We start from the raw sequence: 18,599 nt of genomic DNA, 5'->3' as shown, positions 1-18,599 counted from the left end.
GTGGGAAGTCGAGATACAATCTGGGCCCCCACTCCTCTAGCTATAGCAAAGCCTACCCTAGTGAATATGTGAGCTGCAGCACGAGCCCCAATGTCTTGCATCATTGAGAACCTTTGAATCCGCTTCAGCAACGCAACAGCCTCCTTCTCTAAATCCCCAAGCGAAGAAAAGGAGAAGGGAATGAAACCATATCCAATCGCCAGACAACGAGCTTCATACTGAACCCGCTTCCGATGAGCCGCATCAGCCACAACCCGTCCCGGAACAAAGTCAGGTAGCCCTGTCTGTGTCAAAGGAGAAGACCCTGTGAAGTCGACACATACATCACGACCACGATCCCATGAATAAAGTAACACATCGGCAGGTCTGAGGGCCCCGTCATTCCCTCCAGACAATCCTATGTCAACTTCCTTTCTTGCTGAAATCCCAGATCTGTAGCAAATATCAACAAGTGTATCCCGAACAACATTGTGCCGATGTTTAATACCAACAATGCCCGCACACGACACCGCATGGTCATCGAATACATCCCCAGTAAAAACCCGAGAGCAAGCAGAGCACGGTGTCGAGACAGAGAACAATGGAACACCCATCCGATAACACAACACACATCGGTATGTCTTAGCGTTCATCGTCTGACCCAATCCAGAAATAGGGACTGCCCGAAGCCAAGCAAAGGTGTGATCACCCTGCTGCGACTTCCACAATGCCGACTGCCGAGGAGACAAAGAAAAGGTGGATTCTGCCGAAGCGGTAACCTTTGTGAAATATATATAGACAACGCTTTTTTTCTATAAAACACAACGTTTGTAAAGCGCTATTGAATATATGCGCTGCTAAAACAATTATAGCGCTTAAGTTAAGCGCCATTAATAGTGTTCAACTTAGCAGCAGTGAGTATAAAACGCTGTAAAATCAATTAAAATGGTGGGAAGGTTGATGACATTCATAATTGATTTATTTTGAATTAATCAATAGCATTTATTAGAAAGCGCTGTTAAATATTTTAAATTCAAAATCTATATAATGCATTAATTATAATTATTAATAAATATGTAGCTAAACAAATCAGTACAAACTAACCAAGATCTAGAACAGAACTAAATTTAGTTTTCCAAATGAAATAAATGTCTTAAGGTCTCATAAAATACAAATAATATTAATAGTCATTTTTGGTAACACTCTCCAAGAAAGGGAAAAAATTACAGTACAATATATGTCAATTCAAATATATACATACCCTAATTAAGTCACTACAAAATTCTTAAATTAAAAATTTGTGGCCTATTACAAATTAAAATACATGGTGAATCAACCACATATTCACATGAGAAGAACATGACGTGCCCATTGAGTTCGGATTTCATCAATTTGGTCTTGATCATACCTTGAGACATTGCAATCATGAAAGTACTGCAAAATATAAAATAAGACCGGACAAAAAAGAATAAATAAAATAAGAATTTTGATTAACATAATAAGCATCAAATGTAGGCATATTAAGTTTAAAACAAAGAAAAGGTCATACATCTTCAAAAATTTGGGTTTGCTTATGGTCAATGATCTATTTCATAAATCTCATAACGTAATATCCACAATCAACACCATTATTTTGTCGTGGGCACTGCATAATCATGACAAAAAAATAATCATAAATAATTTCAAAAATTGTAAAATATAACAAAAATTACAGTCATACAACATACTTGTATCTGCACCCACTTGGTGCTCATTTTAATCTTCTTTAACAATCCTTTTTCACTTCGAAAACCAAAGAGTGCTCTGCATAACAACAAAATTGCAATAGTTAACCATTGCATTTCACACTTGATTATGTCACCTTGAAAATTGCATTAATTAACCTTTGCATTTTACACTTGATTTCAAGTAATAGATCGATGATGAGATGACCATTGTAGATGAAATAAAAGATGCTACACTACACTTATGTCCTTATTTATACATTTCCTACATAATTCTCCAACTCCGTACCATTTCTGCCAGAGTTGACACTACATCAGTTGCACAACTAAAGGTAATATTGTATTGTCTGCACTCCTATGGTATATAATTGCACAACTCAACAAGGCATCTTCTTACCAAATTGTTCGTTAGAAAACCATTAGAAATCTAGGAGTAAACTCACATGCCAAATCTTAAGAAGCAGCATATAAGAAATTAAAACAAGAAAATGACAATGAGCTTAGAATTATACATTCAACCTAAAAATATGAAAATCTGGCACTTTTTAGAGGAATTTTGCACCAATATTCATTAAAAGAAATTGAAAAAAGTCTCTAACCTGTCGACAATTGAACGCAAATCATCTCCAATTCCATTTCCTGTGCCTTTGTTATTTTCATTGTGTAGAGGATCCAGAAAATATACTATGTCATTATACGGATCAATAACACACAACACCCAATGAATCCTATGTAGTAAGGGGTAAAAACCAACTCTTAGTAGTTTAAATTATTCACCATGGACAAATATAATAAAAAAAAATAATATACATACCCAACATTATACGGTGCTAGGAAGACCCTTCCTTTAGTTACCTCAACTTTAAATAATGTATTCTTGATGTATTCAGAACGAGCTCTTTGATCCTCTTCAACTTTCTTTATCTCTCCCTTCTTAAATTGTGCTACGGGAGATATCCCACTTGGACATAAAAAGCCGAATAAACCCACTAAACCAAGCATTTGGCAACGACGATGCAATAACCTACGAATTCATCATGAAAGATATATGACTAAATGGATCTTTAAAACTAAATATATCATGTAACCAACATAAACATATTTCCTTAAAAAAAACAAAAAAAAAAACAGTATAAACAAACAGCTAATAAACACTCACGACATGTAAATTACGATATGACATACACCAATTTTTGCTTGGGCAAGAAATTGAAAAATCTCTTCACGGCCTATGAAGATCTCATTATTTTGACCAGGAATTCCCATGTCAATAAGGATGTGAATTTGTTCTTTCTGAGCCATCTTCAAAGTGTACTTGTGCATTATTTGAAGATCAGCCAGAAGGGTGTCCGGGAATGGGATTGTTTCAATATTATCATCCAACTTTTGTGGTTGATATTCAGATGATGCATGAGAAGGTTCATCATTTCTTAATATGGTATTCAATGGAGAAGCTTTGGTCTTCTTAGCTTTGGGATCTGAAGAACTTTTATGACCCTGTGAACACTAGTAATCCAAAGTTTTTTTTTTCAGAAAAAAAAACAACTGTAAAAATTTTATAACCAAAAAACGCAAAGTGGCAATCATCAAGAAATAATATTAAAAAAAAATGGATTTATACCGGAACATCTGTAATAATGAGATGTGTGGGCCACAATACGATTGTGTTTATGGCATCTTTAAGGACGAATGCTTCACCATCATCGAGAGGGACGGGCAAAGGTGTATGCTCCTCAGTTGTATAATCTATTGCAACTCGCATGTAACCCGATGGTAATGATTTATTATGTACCACAGAACCGTTGTTAACATTGTGCACCTTTCCAGTAGCTACCACTCTATAACTCGGATCTGATAAAGCTAACTGGCATGCAATTATTCCCTATATAATAAATAGTAAAAATTGATTTAGCATAATTCGTCTCAACTAAGACCTAACAATATAGCAATATAAAATTTTCAACACTAATGTAAGGAACTTTGGGATGGAGTCTAAAACATTATACCTTGCCCCTATTTTGTTCAAATAATTGTCTTTATAGTCATCTAACCACTTCAATTAGTAATTTTGCTAAATCCTGTTGTTAGACAACTAGATATGTATGATATAATTTATAAGACTCATCATAAGAGTGCTAGAAAGAGTTCCGGTGGGAAGATAGAACCTCCATCAGGTTCAATATACCTCTAGCAACATGACATTCCCAGAGTTGTAGTATTGGATTCCTAGAGAATATGATAGGGAAAAAAAGAGTTGCAGTGTGAGAACGATATAAATTAATGTAAAGCTTATATTCCAAAGGCAACACCAATATCAATGTATTTTAACTTCAAAGTTTCACAACCAGCATCACTTTAACATATTTAATTATACTACATATAAGGCATCTTCACACGTGTCTTTAACAATCTAATCAAATTTAATGAGAAAAATAATGAAATTTTTACCTCAGGAATTTGAATGGTTTTATTATGTTCCAAAGCTACTTCATCGGTGCTATAATTTTCAACAATCTCCTCATCAAGATGTTTCATTTTCTCCTCCAACCTCGATTTTTTCAATTCTTGTAGCTCTTGTTCTAAGAATTTGATACGTGATTCCATTTCTGTTATCTTTTCTTTCTTTGAGTCACATGCTCCAAAGTATCTTTTAGGTGTCACTCCAGCACCAACTGCCCTAACTCATCCAGTTCCTTCTTTCTTCTGCAAAGCCCTACTAAGTACGTCATCACGGCCATGATCAACAAACTCACCATTAGATGATTGATGCATTAGATCATCCTGTAACATATTTAAAACATACAATAGATCTTGAGATTGAATCATTCCACATTCCAAAACAATTAAAAATGATTAGAAGTTCATACAATTCGAGCAGCCACTTCTTTGGCTTTAGCTGAAGGTATAACTATATTATCTTGGTTGGTTCTCATAAGTTTCCATAGTTCACCACGACCTAAAGATGAAACAATTTTACCTTCATCGTTCTTCAGCTTTTTAATCTGGATTTAAGACCAAAAGTAAAATTTAGTTTAGTTTGCTGGAAGTAATTATATAATGTCACTATAATACCTCAATACTAACCATATCTTGTTCATATCTAGCACAACCTCTTCGTCCTTTTTTTTGGGGATAATCATTCTTCGATGCACGCTCTCGATTAACTGCACTTTTCTCCTATTCAAGCATTAAACAATGGCAAAATATCACTAACATTTCAGTTTGTTTATTGAAGTCTGGACTAATTGCTTTATAAATCATGTATTATAGAAAAGAGAAAAGAAACCTGAAACTTTTTACAAAGACGACTTTTAACGAACGTTTTCCAATGAGAGACATCAATAAAATCATATTTTGAAGGTGGCTTCTCTCGCAAATTTCCTTGTTGATCAAACAACCAATTTCTTGAAAGATATGATTTAAAGTTGCTCCAACATCGCCCTCCTTTGCGTAAAAACCAATCTTTATCTCTTTCAGTAACCTTAAAAGTTATCTACAGTGAACAAGTAACAAAATGTAAATAGTAATCAATGTACAACTCCATGTAAACATATATATATACTCATTAATTAAAGAATTTTACCTCCAGATCCTCAAAAAGTGCATCTTTCAGATTTTGAGGAACTTTGTGCCAGTGTGGGTAAATGATTGGAACATTTTTGTGGATACTAGCTCCCCAATAACTCATCAGTTTATCACTATAATCCCCAATAGGTTGACCATTGGCATTCCACTGAACATTGAATCTCACACCCCTATTTCTAGCTCGAACCAATGATGCCATTCTAGTTGCACCTCGACCTGTGTCCTTTTTACCTTTATAAGTAGGATGACCATTTGCATCATTATTTTCATCATCACCATGCTCATGATTGATATGTAAAGAAGGCATTAACCTAGGACATGAGATATATATTAGTAAGTTTAAACATGTTAATTAATGTAATTCCTGCTCATACAAAGATAAAATAACAGATACATGTAAAGAAGCCACTAAAAAAAGAATCACATGGGCAGATTATTCATATTAAAATCATATTAAGCATATGTAAATATTTGTAATATAACAGTAAAAGATTGGGGGCTAAGAGGGAAAAACAGATGGTTGTATGATTACCAAATTAATGCTTTTTACTCTTTTTTCCCTTTTTAGTACTTGAGTTTGATGCATTTTCGACCCATATACCCTCTCCATGATCAACTCTTGTGTATGCCTCATTCTCCACTACATTGTTGCTAAATGAATGAGATTGTAATGAGAATGAAGGGTCTTCCATGTCATCTATATCTTGGTCTCCAAACACATTTCTTTTATTTGATGACAAAACAACATGTCTCCTTTTATTTGACGGGTCAGTCACATAAAAAACTTGCTTTGCTTGTGAAGCAAATATGAATGGCTCCTCCTTATAACCCACTTTTGTAAGATCAACAATAGTGAACCCCGGGTTCTCAAAATGCACACCATTATTGTGATCAACCCAATTACAACTGAAAATCGGAACTTGAAATGTCCTATAATCCAATTCCCATATGTCGTGGATGACTCCATAATAAGTTATATCCGCATATATTGGGTTTTTATCTTTTCCACTAGAGATATGCATAGCTTGGGCCAACACCGACACCCCACTGTTCTGCATAGTGGTTTCTTTGTCCCTGTCCTTTGTGTAAAAAGTATACCCGTTGATTTGATAACCAGAATATGATAAAACCTCAAAACAAGGACCCCGAGATAGCCATTTTAGTCTGTCAGAAACATGCGAAGGTGACTTAGCTAGTTCATCAGCAATTCGAAGTCGAAACCACTCAACGAAAGAGCGATTATGTTCTTCAGCTATCCATATTTCACTCTTACGTGGATTTAAATCCCTTAAAAACGCCAAGTGTTCCTCTACATACGGATCAACATCTTCACTATTGTGAAGTACATACAAGTGTGCTCGATGCCTTTCATTGTATGATAGAGAGACCACTTTTTTCCCCACTATTCCTCTTCCTTCATACCCTTTTGTATGCCTTGTCTTTGGGATTCCTATTGCATCGACTTTGGAAAGGTACTGACTACAAAACTCAAGAGCTTCTTCAATTAAGGCACGCTCGACAATGCAACCTTCTGGGTGACTCCCACTCATAACATACCCCTTTAATATTTTCATGAACCTCTCAATCGCATACATATATCTCAGATATGCAGGTCCACATAATCGAACTTCTCTAACCAAGTGAACAGTTAAATGAATCATAATTTCAAAAAATGATGGCGGAAAATACATCTCCAACTTACACAATGTAACAACAAGGTCCTTTTGCAAGTCACTCAATTTAAAGGGGTCAATCTCTTTGCTAAAAATCTCACTGAAAAATATACAAAGTCTTGTGATAGCATTTCGAACAGCTTCTGGAAAAATAGAGCGAATAGCCACTGGAAGAAGATGCTCCATTAGAATATGACAATCATGTGACTTCAATCCAATTAGCTTCAAGTCTTTCATTGACACAAGCCTTTTAATGTTTGAAGAATAACCTTCAGGAACCTTAACTCCAGAAAGAAACTCGCAAAAAGAAACTTTCTCCTTCCTTGATAGAGTGTGGCAGGCAGGTGGGAGATATGTACGATTCGTGCCCTTAACTGGTGCTGGTGCTAATTCGGGTCTGATTTTCATGTCAACTAAGTCTAGCCTAGCAGCCTCACCATCTTTACTCTTATCCTTCACATTAAGTAAAGTACTTATAAGATTGTCACACACATTTTTTTCAATATGCATCACATCTAGGAAGTGTCTAATATGTAAGGTCTTCCAATAAGGAAGGTCAAAGAATCTTGACCTCCTTTTGTAACCAGCGCTCGGAACATCTTTTGCATTCAACTTCCCAAACTTGACATTCAACTTCTCCATTTTCTCAAGTATTTGTTCTCCTGTTGGCGGCACTGGAGGAGTCCCTTCTTCAGAAGTCCCATCAAAAGCTTTTCTCCACCTTCTATATTGATGGTTAACTGGCAGAAATTTGCGATTTCCAGGGTAGACAACTTTGCGTGAATGATTTAAGTAGAAGGAGAATGTGTTATTCTGGCATACAGGGCATGCTTCATAGCCTTTTGTAGCATAACCTGCCAAATTTCCATACGCTGGAAAATCATTTATTGTACCAAAAAGCAATGCTTTCAAATTAAATTCTTCATTGCGATAAGCATCATACACCTCTACACCATGCTCCCACATCATCTTCAAATCGTCAATTAAGGGTTCCAAATATACATCTATGTCGTTCCCAGGTTGTTTTGGGCCCGAAATTAGCATGGTCAGCATCATATACTTCCTTTTCATTTTCAGTTATGGAAGAAGATTATATATCATCAAAATGACTGGCCATGTACTATGACGAGAACTTTGATTACTAAAAGGATTCATTCCATCAGCAGCAAGGGCGAGACGCAAATTTCTATGCTCCGCCCCAAATTCAGGAAAGTCGCGGTTAATTTTGATCCATTGTGGAGAGTCGGCCGGGTGTCTAAGTAAACCGTCTTTTTTTCTCCTATCTTCATGCCATGTCAAATTCTTTGATTCTTCAACAATACTAAATAAGCGTTTAAATCTTGGCACTATTGGAAAATACCACATAACCTTAGCTGGCACATTATTTTCCTTGTATCGTGGAGCCTCACATTCAGGGCAACTTTTTAAAGAGGCATATCCTTTTCGATATAAAATGCAATCATTAGGGCAGGCATGAATTTTTTCATACCCCATGCCCATAGAGCACAACATCTTCTTTGCCTCGTAAATACGACCCGGAAGCACATTATCAATAGGAAGCATCTCTTTCACTAATTCAAGTAAGCTCGAAAAACTTGTATCAGTCCATCCACTACGAGCTTTGAGATGGTATAATTTCAGCACAGCAGATAATTTGCTAAATGTAGAACACCAGGGTACAAAGGGGTCTTTGCACCTACCACTACATAATGTGTCAAACATTTCAGAACTATCTTCAATGTTTTCCTCTAAAATACGCGTCATTTCTTCTAGATGATCATTGCCTAGATGGAAATTATCTTCTATTTCATCATCATTCATTTCATCATACATCTCAGTATCTACATAAGAAGGTATGTCCCCTGATGTCTCACCGTGTTTTATCCAACACTTGTACTGTTGGATAATTCCATTAACCACCAAATGGATTCTTACATCCTCGACATTGTGTCGGATCATGTTGTTACAATTGACACATGGACACAAAATGCGAGATGGATCTTCAGCATGCTCAATAGCAAATGCAATAAACTCATCTACCCCTTGTTCATATTCGTCACTAGTACGCCTTGCAAGCATCCATTTCCGATCCATTTTTATATTGCTACACCATAAAAGTAAAACTACGATAACTAACAAAAGGATCGAATAATTAATGATAATTATACTAATTTAGGTTAATATAGTTTGTGTATATATACAAGATAACCTTTTCCATGAAATTTCTTAAAGAATTTAAAAAAAGTCATTAATGGACTTTTTAACCTTATAAAATTAGATAATAGAGTGAGGTACTAATCACAATTAACAACAAATAAACAATAATGAAATCAATTAATTTCATACATATATGTAATATTCAAATTTAATCCGATACAAGTAATTTTTAGCATATCTTAACAATTCCCTCCTTGTGGTCGCCTCTTTAACACACTACTAATTTTTTTAAACTATTTTTTTTCCTCTCACGTCCTTTACTTTTCAATAAATACTAACCCAGCTCAATTTTCTTACAATAATACCCCACTAACCCACTTATAACCTTTTATATTAAAGTCAATTGATTTTCATGAAACTATGTGTTGGTTAGGTTGTAACACTTAAAAATTGTAGGAGTATAGAAGCGCTTTTATATTCCACTATACAATAAAGTATGATTTAATAATTATTAATAATTGAGGTATAGCAAGCTATTCAAGATAGTAGTACATGGAGTAGATTTCAATTAGACTAAAAGAGTTCCAAGTTCAATTCGTGCATTAGCATATTATGTGGCCATACTTTTCACTTGTTTTGCCCTGCTAATTCTAAATGCACTTACCTTTAAGATTATAATGAAAACCAAGTTAGTGTAAGGCATATGTGTTGGTCCTTTTTACAATAACCAAGCCTCTTTTCTTTTCAAGTTTATTTGTATATACTCAATTAATACTACTTTTCTTTATTAAACTATATGGACTAGAAATAATTCAAGTAGGGACACAAAATATTATTCATGATAACTCCTAAATTAGCTGGCAGTTGTAGCAAAGTGACTATAATACAAGTGATTTTTATCAGGTCACTAAAGATACTATGATACAAGAACCATAGATGTTCATTAAAGGTTGGTATTTCCATGAGTTGAATCATTAATAAGTGATTGTGCCTAACACTTAGACATGTACTTTAAGACTAACTATGCTAGAGAGTATCCAAATGTTCTTATTTGCTTACATTGACTAAATCGTTTGTTAATTTCACAAGTAATGGTGGAACATGCCTATCTTTAGTGTTTATTAGGAAACTATTTAACAAAAATACTCCTCTAATAAGCAAATAGTGAATTTGATATCTTGATGATTGATTACAACATCTGTGGGTCCGGGTTTCTCTTCCCCTTATTTTACTCAGTTTTTCAGAGCAAGCTAGAAAATTAGAAAGTGTACAAAGTAGAAACTTCATGTTTGTGATGTATCTTGTTATTGTTTTAGTAGTTGTGCAAGTATTTTTGGTGCCCAATTAAATTAGTTATTGCAAATGATCATAGATACTTTGGTCCAATCCTACACTTAGTACTCTTTTAGTGAATCCATGGTATAGACATGACCAGATAAATTCATGAAAAAAATTGTACAAGTTAACAGACTCATGATTTTTGACTCAATAATTATGCATGTTGGCTGTTGTATTTTTCTCCATTTATTGCAATTAATTTGATTATTAACCATATCTACCTACATGCATACTTTCTACTTACATAGATATGTATGATCCACAGCTAATGATTGTTGAACGACCCAAATGACTAAACTTGTCAATTGAATGACTATGTATCATAATATACAACAGAGACACGCACCCTAAACATCTAAACTAAGATTTTTTTTTTGAAACATCTAAACTAAGATTATGTTGTATTCACTTATGATTATGTGAAAGTTTGAATTTTTAATCCTACCTAATTTTTTCACTTACTGCAGCAAATCTACTCTGCTCAAACGGACGGAACCTTGTGTGATTCAGATCCTCTCCATTTTAAGAACAAAATATAACACTAGAACACATGTTAGCCTTCTACCTCAATTAAATAGGCAATGGGGGTCATATAAGCCTAATGAAATATCAAACAACCAGAATAAAATGGAACAAAACACAATTTATTAACATGCAAATTAGCAAATTCAGATTAAACATCAAAAAACCTTAATCAAAATTGCAAATTTCATAACTAAAAGTCCTATAAACAGCATAACCCAAAAACATTGAATATTGACCCATGAAGAACAGCAAATTCAAACTTAAAAAATGCAATTACATAAGAAAAAAATACTCACAATTGATAATTTCAATCAACGAAGCCCGCAAACACCAATAGAGAGGACAATGAAGTGCTCAATTTGCAGAAATAGAAGAATTGCTCAATTGCCCACAATTTGCCGGAGAAGAGGAATTGCTCAACAATTTATTGGACTGAAGGGAACTCTTTAATTAATTTAGGGAAACTGGGATTTGGATTTGGATTGAAAGGAACTCAATTTGGGGAAATTGGGATTGAGGGCAGTAGTTTCTAGCGGCAAAACAAAAAAAAAATAAAAAAATTTGTGAAGTGGAGGGAGCAGTGAAGTCGTGGGTAATTGTGAGTAGTAGACTAGTATTCTAATACTAGTAGTTTGGTGGGAAATTAGGCTAAGAAATAGGAATACTTTTTTTTATTATTATTTATTTATTATATATAACCACTTTAATTGATAGCACTCAATTAACAGCGTTTAGGAATAAACGCTATATAAAACTATGATGAAAACTAAGGTGATTTTAATAGCATCTTTCTAACAGCACTTAAAAATAATGTGCTATCATTTGATAACAATAATAGCATTTTATCATTAGTGCTATTAATTTGGTGCTACTAATTAACCCTTTTGTTGTAGTGTCCTCTAGCTATAGCAAAGCCTACCCTAGTGAATATGTGAGCTGCAGCACGAGCCCCAATGTCTTGCGTCATTGAGAACCTTTGAATCCGCTTCAGCAACGCAACAGCCTCATTCTCTAAATCCCCAAGCGAAGAAAAGGAGAAGGGAATGAAACCATATCCAATCGCCAGACAACGAGCTTCATACTTAACCCGCTTCCGATGAGCCGCATCAGCCACAACCCGTCCCGGAACAAAGTCAGATAGCCCTGTCTGTGTCAAAGGAGAAGACCCTGTGAAGTCGACACATACATCACGACCACGATCCCATGAATAAAGTAACACATCGGCAGGTCTGAGGGCCCCGTCATTCCCTCCAGACAATCCTATGTCAACTTCCTTTCTTGCTGAAATCCCAGATCTGTAGCAAATATCAACAAGTGTATCCCGAACAACATTGTGCCGATGTTTAATACCAACAATGCCCGCACACGACACCGCATGGTCATCGAATACATCCCCAGTAAAAACCCGAGAGCAAGCAGAGCACGGTGTCGAGACAGAGAACAATGGAACACCCATCCGATAACACAACACACATCGGTATGTCTTAGCGTTCATCGTCTGACCCAATCCAAAAATAGGGACTGCCCGAAGCCAAGCAGAGGTGTGATCACCCTGCTGCGACTTCCACAATGCCGACTGCCGAGGAGACAAAGAAAAGGTGGATTCTGCCGAAGCGGTAACCTTTGTGAAATATATATATGCCAATTTCTTAGGGGCAGCGACCTCATAAGGATTACCTAAAATGTCAGACTCAACCGTTCCAGTAAACAAACTCAACGCATCCTTAAAAGCTTGACCAAGACCCACAATACCAGTACGACGCAGAAGCTGCGTCTGCAACCCAGCAGACTGCAACCGGGAAGCAAGAAAAGCATAGTGACGAACATCACCTGCGGAGTAAACACCAAGCCCTCCAAACGCAAATGGTAAGGTGGAAAGCCGCCACTGCCAATCACCAAACCCGGGCCCCGAAGCAGTAACAATACGCTCCAAGGAAGATCGAAGAGCCTCGTCGAAAACGCGCTGAGCCGCCTCAAATGCACCTGGAGGACAAGTATGCAAGGAAAAGTAGAGTTTAGAAACTCCAGTACATGCCCTAAGTAACAACAGCTCACACTGAGGATCATCCAGCATAGCAACCTTGTCCATAAGCGCAATGGTCTTGGTCACCCTCTGCATCACAAGCTCGCCACTAAACCCGGAATCAGAACTAACAGGACCACCAAGCAGCTTAACACCATGCAATGGTCGAGCAATAGAAGGGGGAAAAACACCCACAAGCCTGCTACGAGGGTCTTCTGTAGGCCAGAAAACTTTAGTTTTTTCCCACATTGAGATGCAACCCAAAACGAGGTCCTTCCTCCATAATCAACTGTAGAACCTTCCCTACCACCAAAGTGTCTCCAATAATAGTGTCGTCATCCAAATACCATGCCTGAAGACATACATCAAAAGCATCTTTGATTTTACACACAAGAGGCTGTAAAACCAAAGAAAAAAGGAGAGGACCAAGGGGATCACCCTGCTGCACCCCCTAAGATGACCATAAGGTGTGGTCCCCATAATACAATCTGGCTGGATTAGAGTAGCAGAAATCAACCCACCGCGAAATACCCGGACAACGACGACGGACTTCACGTAACATGACCGCGCGATCAACTAGATTGAAGGCATTTTGAAAATCCACCAACAACATAGAAAGACCAACATCAGAACCACGGTCCTCAATCAACCGATTCACAGCATGAAGAATAGCCTCACCCCCTGAAGAAACCCCAACGCCAAATTGAAGACCATCAAAGTAACTGCCCAAAGACTGGCCAACCATAACAGCACCGACCTTCGAAACCAAACGTCGCCAAACAGTACCCACAGCTATAGGACGTATACCACCACCGGGCTTGATAAGTGGTGTGAGAGGTGCACTAGCAATATACTCTCCTAATTCCATAGGACATCTGCCAGCAATAAAGAGATTAATCACCCCGGAAATAGAGGCAACCAACTCATCTGAGACAGCCACAGCAGAACCACTCAAGCAATCCATAAGGTGCTGAGCACGTAAACCATCCCTACCACAAGAAGTACCACGCGGAAAACTCTTAATCCGATCTAAAACAACAGCAGAAGTAGCAACGAGATGAAGTTGATCAACCAGTATATCAGTAGGCAAGGATGAAGCTGGAAAAGAAGGGTGTTTTGATTGTAAATCTGCAAGAGTGGCCTCATTATACGGAGCAACCCCCGAAGAAGAAAGATTTCGGACTGCGGCTGTGTAATGGCCATCACAAATCTTCCTACGACATTGCTTGATATTACGCTCATCCAAATCAAGATCCTCATCATCAACCACTGACAAAGTAGGAGAATCCTCTGCCAAAGTTTCCCTCACAAGCTGCTCAGAACCACCTGGTGAACTCCAAGAGCATATAGCCGGAGAAATACTCTCCTCCTGATGCCGGCGCTTTACTGAAGACCTAGACTCACGACTACTCCGAGGGCGAAAGGTTTTAAGGGTGCAACGACCAAACTAGAAGTAAGAGAATGCCGTGTGATATCCCGCGCACCAACACAACAATGGTGATCATGAAGATGCTTGATTAAAGAACTTTTAGTAAGACCATTTCCGTTTCCATCTTGACAGCCACTAAGAACCACAAAAGGACAATGAAACTGTACCATAGTAGTCGACAAAGCTACACACAACCAACCACAAAGTTGAAATCAAGAACCCCAACAAAAACCCACAATCTAAAACAAAGAGCATCAACACCCACCACTAGCCAAATCACCATATCAAAGAGCACCAAAACTATGCAAAAACCCCGAATGCAGCCACAAAGAGAAGCACAACAATATATAGCAACACCAAACACAAACTGGACAACGCAAGGTAATAACAAAGCAATGCGATAAAGTACTACCTGATCGCATAAAATGACCGAAACTGCCCGAAGCATCAAAGCACAAGCAATTCGAGCCAACAAACCCAAAAAAAACCAGTCACGCTAGAACAAAAACTGACCACAAAAACCCAAAAAGAATAGCACCCGAAACTGCTATAGAATAGCACCGAAACTGCTACTGAATTGCAACTGAAATGCACCCCGATACTGCTGTTGATTTGGACCCAAAACTGCTACTGATTGCACCCCGAAACTGCACCAAAACACGCCCTGAAACTGCCACAAAATACCGTCAATAATACCCGAAAAACGAACCCTGTCGCTGCTTGAGAAAACCCCTTGAATAGACGCCCAAAAAAACGCTTGAAAAACGCCAGAAGTAGCCTGGAAAATCGCCCCTTAAACGCCTGAATTTTTGCCTGAAACCGCCTGAAAACAGAGCCACCACCGAGAATCTTCGCCGGACCTGTAAGGAAGATGAAACCACCGCCACAAGCTGCCTGAATTACTTTCGGAAAACCACCTGAAAATGAACATGGAACCCCCCTAATCGCCCTAACCTAGAGAATTTTTTATCCTTAATATTATTATTATTATTATTATTATTATTATTATTATTGTTGTTATTGTTGTTGTTGTTGTTGTCGTCGTCGTCGTTGTAATAAGAGCTTAAAAGAATGAAATTTGGCTTTATATCATTAGCTAGAGCTGTCAATTCGGGTAAATGGGTCGGGTTTGAGTCGGGTTAGTGTAGGTCGGGTCATCTCGGGTCGGGTCAGTACGGGTTAATGTCGGGACCTATGCGGGTCGGGTTCGGGTTGGGTCATGCTTGAGTCGGGTCACGTCGGGTCATACATTTATCGGGTTTGGGTCGGGTTTAGGTCGGGTCAATAAAAGGTCGGGTTATATTCGGGTCGGTAAAAAACAGGTCGGGTTACATTTGGGTTTTTACGGGTTTAAACGAGTTAGGGTCCTGTTCGGGTTCGAGTCGGGTTTGGTTCAAGTCAATTATTTACGGGTTATAATCAGGTCGGGTCATTATCGGGTTCGAGTCGGGTTCGGTTCAAGTCAATAATTTGCGGGTTATAATCAAGTCGGGTCATTTTCAAGTCGGGTCATTCTCGGGTTCGAGTCGGGTTCGGTTCAAGTCAATAAAATTTTTTAATTTTTTTTTTAAAGTTCCAAATCAAATTGCATAATTTAAAACATTTTAAAAAATATTAAAATAAACAAGTGAATTCTAAAATTTGAAAAAAAAAATATAAGTAGTTATATGGAAGTTTACTTTGAAGTTTATTTACGGGTTATAATCTTATGTATTTGTTAACGTCGAATCTCTATTTTAGATGTCATATGACTTTTAATTAATGAAATGTTTTTGCTATTTAAAAAAAAAAGTTTATTTATAAGATAAATTTAGAAAAAAAAAAAAAAAAAAAAAAAAAAAAAAAAAAAAAAAACTTTTGGCTGATTTAATTAGACAAAATCACTATCACCGATTCACCTCACTCACCTCATATTGCTTCAAATACGTTTAAAAATCATTGACAGCTCAGAGAGTCATAGCTCTACTCTAATACTCTATCACCTCATGTCCTCATATAGATCATTACTCATAAAGGAAGTTGAAGATAATTAGGAAAAATAAAATCAATCACAATAGAGATTTCATGGTGGAAAATTTCGTCAATCTTGCTTTTAGAGTGCAACCTTCCTTAATATACTGAGATTCAGTCATTTTTTTTTTTTTTGTTTTTTTTTTTGTGGCTGTTGTCCAGTTCAGTTTTTCTTTGACGAGGATTATGTAAGAGATAAGTCAAGTAAGATAAGAAAGGCCACTTTTGTTTTATAATTGGAATCCATATTAATAAATTGAAAAAAAGCCTGAAACTCAATAGTCAATACGGAGTACTCTTTTTATCCTAAAAACTCCTAAATCCTAAAATTCGGGTTAGTAATAGGTCGAGTTTAAATTCGGGTCAGGTCAATAAGAAGTCGGGTTGAATTTGGGTCGGGTCAATAACAAGTCGGGTTGATTTCGGGTCGGGTTAGGAACGGGTTGGGTTGACCTCGGGTCGGGTTAGTAACAGGTCGGGTTGAATTCGGGTTTTGACGGGTTAAATCGGGTTTGGGTCATTCTCGGGTTCGAGTCGGGTTCGGTTCAGGTCAATAATTTACGGGTCACATTCGGGTCGGGTCCTCTCTAGGTCGGGTCATGGTCGGGTTCGGGTCTCAAATACTAGGGTCAACTCGGGTCTAGGGTTGGTTTCAGGTCGGGTTAGGTCGGGTTCGGGTCACCATTTTTTCGGGTTCAGACGGGTTAGGGTTAGGGTCGGTATTTCGGGTCGGGTCAGCTTTTGACAGCTCTATCATTAGCAATATCATTAGACGTAAATTAAGAGCTGAACTGAACTGAATTTCAACGGAAGAGAACAGGCCCTAAGTTGTTATTTAACTGGGACTAGGTAATAAGTACTCCGACATGGTTTTGTTTTGTTTTATATTTTAAACTAGTTTAGTCTCGTGTGTTGCACTGATTAAATAGTTATTATTTGTTTAAAATGGTTGTCAATATTCTTTATTAGAAAAAGTGTAATCATAATCTCATTTATTAATTTTGAAAGAAGTATTGTATTTTTTGTTAGTCTTAGCTTGAAACTTAAAAGGAAATTAAATGAATAGATAAAAAAAGGAAAATTTGTAATTATTAATCCCAACTTTCGCCCATTTATTTTCATTAATCTCAACTATCGATTATTATTGAATAATCCCAACTTTGGAGGGCATTTTCTTTTATCAGGTCATGACCGATCAATAAAAGTCAATGACCTATTATAAGTTTATAACAGGTAACTTGACACGTGTCAGGCCCTGATTGGTCAAAAAAATAAAAAAAAAATTAAAAATTACAAAAATTGAAGGAAAAAACCCTAACCTCTCCCTTCCATTCACCGGACCACCATACCCTAACCCCCACCCTCACATCCCAGCCACCCTTTTACCACCGTGAAACATAAACCCCCACCCCTAACCTCGTCGGCCACTGCCTTTGGGCCACCAAAACCGACCGATCGGCGAACCCCGACCCCCAAAACCACCAGCCGCACCACCACGACCCCTAAAACAACTGGTTCACGCAAACCTCGGCCCTCATTACCACCAGGAGCGCGAATCCTGACCCCCATTACCACCAGCATCACGAATCCCGACCCCCTTTACCACCAGCAGCGCGAACCTCGACCCCCCAAAAACCAATAGCCGCACAAATCCTGACCCCCAACATCACCAGCCGCGCAACCGCGGCCCTTGAAACCACCGTCCCCTGGAACCTCGACCCCCAAAACCCTGACTTCCCTCCCTCACTCACAAAAACCACCAAACGCCCCTTCCCCACCATGTTGTTAGGGTTTTTGTGAGTGGGGGAGGGAGATTGGTGGTTTTTGTGAGTGGATGAGGGAGATCGGGGTGAAGGGTGGAGATGCGTCTAGGAGGAGTTGCGGTGCTTGGGGGTTGTTTTCGGCGATGAGAGGTGAAAATGGTGGCTTGGGGGTTATTGTCGGCGACGGGGGGTGAGGTTGCGGTGGTTTTCAGTGGGGTTGGGGAAGGAGATGGTGGTTTCCGGTGGTGTTAAGGAAGGAGGTGGTGGGGCTATGGTGCTGGTGGGTTTGGTTTTAAATTTTTTTTTGTTTTTGTTTTTTAAAAAAATATTAACTAATGAAATTGCGACATGTGGCATGTAAGAAAAAAAATTAAAAAAATTACCTTTTAAACA

General features: G+C 37.7%; 3 protein-coding genes across 3 annotated transcripts; all 3 read right to left on the bottom strand.

Moving 5' to 3' along the window:
* Positions 1-2,771: 2,771 nt before the first annotated feature.
* Positions 2,772-4,393, bottom strand: LOC145556336 (uncharacterized). The gene is made up of 3 exons (XM_081617990.1): positions 4,152-4,393; positions 3,325-3,585; positions 2,772-3,209 (listed from the first exon to the last, which is right to left on the bottom strand). The coding sequence occupies exons 1-3, from the start codon at positions 4,305-4,307 to the stop codon at positions 2,859-2,861; spliced, it is 768 nt and encodes a 255-aa protein (XP_081474116.1). The 5' UTR covers positions 4,308-4,393; the 3' UTR covers positions 2,772-2,858.
* Positions 4,394-4,402: 9 nt separating this feature from the next.
* On the bottom strand, positions 4,403-5,595 carry LOC145555373 (uncharacterized). Its single transcript, XM_081617118.1, has 4 exons — positions 5,287-5,595; positions 4,990-5,196; positions 4,814-4,880; positions 4,403-4,705 (listed from the first exon to the last, which is right to left on the bottom strand). The coding sequence occupies exons 1-4, from the start codon at positions 5,593-5,595 to the stop codon at positions 4,701-4,703; spliced, it is 588 nt and encodes a 195-aa protein (XP_081473244.1). The 3' UTR covers positions 4,403-4,700.
* Positions 5,596-5,824: 229 nt separating this feature from the next.
* LOC145555372 (uncharacterized) lies at positions 5,825-8,032 on the bottom strand. The gene has a single exon (XM_081617117.1). The coding sequence runs from the start codon at positions 8,030-8,032 to the stop codon at positions 5,825-5,827; it is 2,208 nt and encodes a 735-aa protein (XP_081473243.1).
* Between the last annotated feature and the right edge of the window lie 10,567 nt (positions 8,033-18,599).

Source organism: Chenopodium album, chromosome 8 (genome assembly GCF_948465745.1).
Source record: "Chenopodium album chromosome 8, dcCheAlbu1.1, whole genome shotgun sequence".
NCBI classification, from domain to species: domain Eukaryota; kingdom Viridiplantae; phylum Streptophyta; class Magnoliopsida; order Caryophyllales; family Amaranthaceae; genus Chenopodium; species Chenopodium album.
Note: the sequence above shows the minus strand (reverse complement) of the source record. Positions and strands in the feature narration are given on the sequence as shown.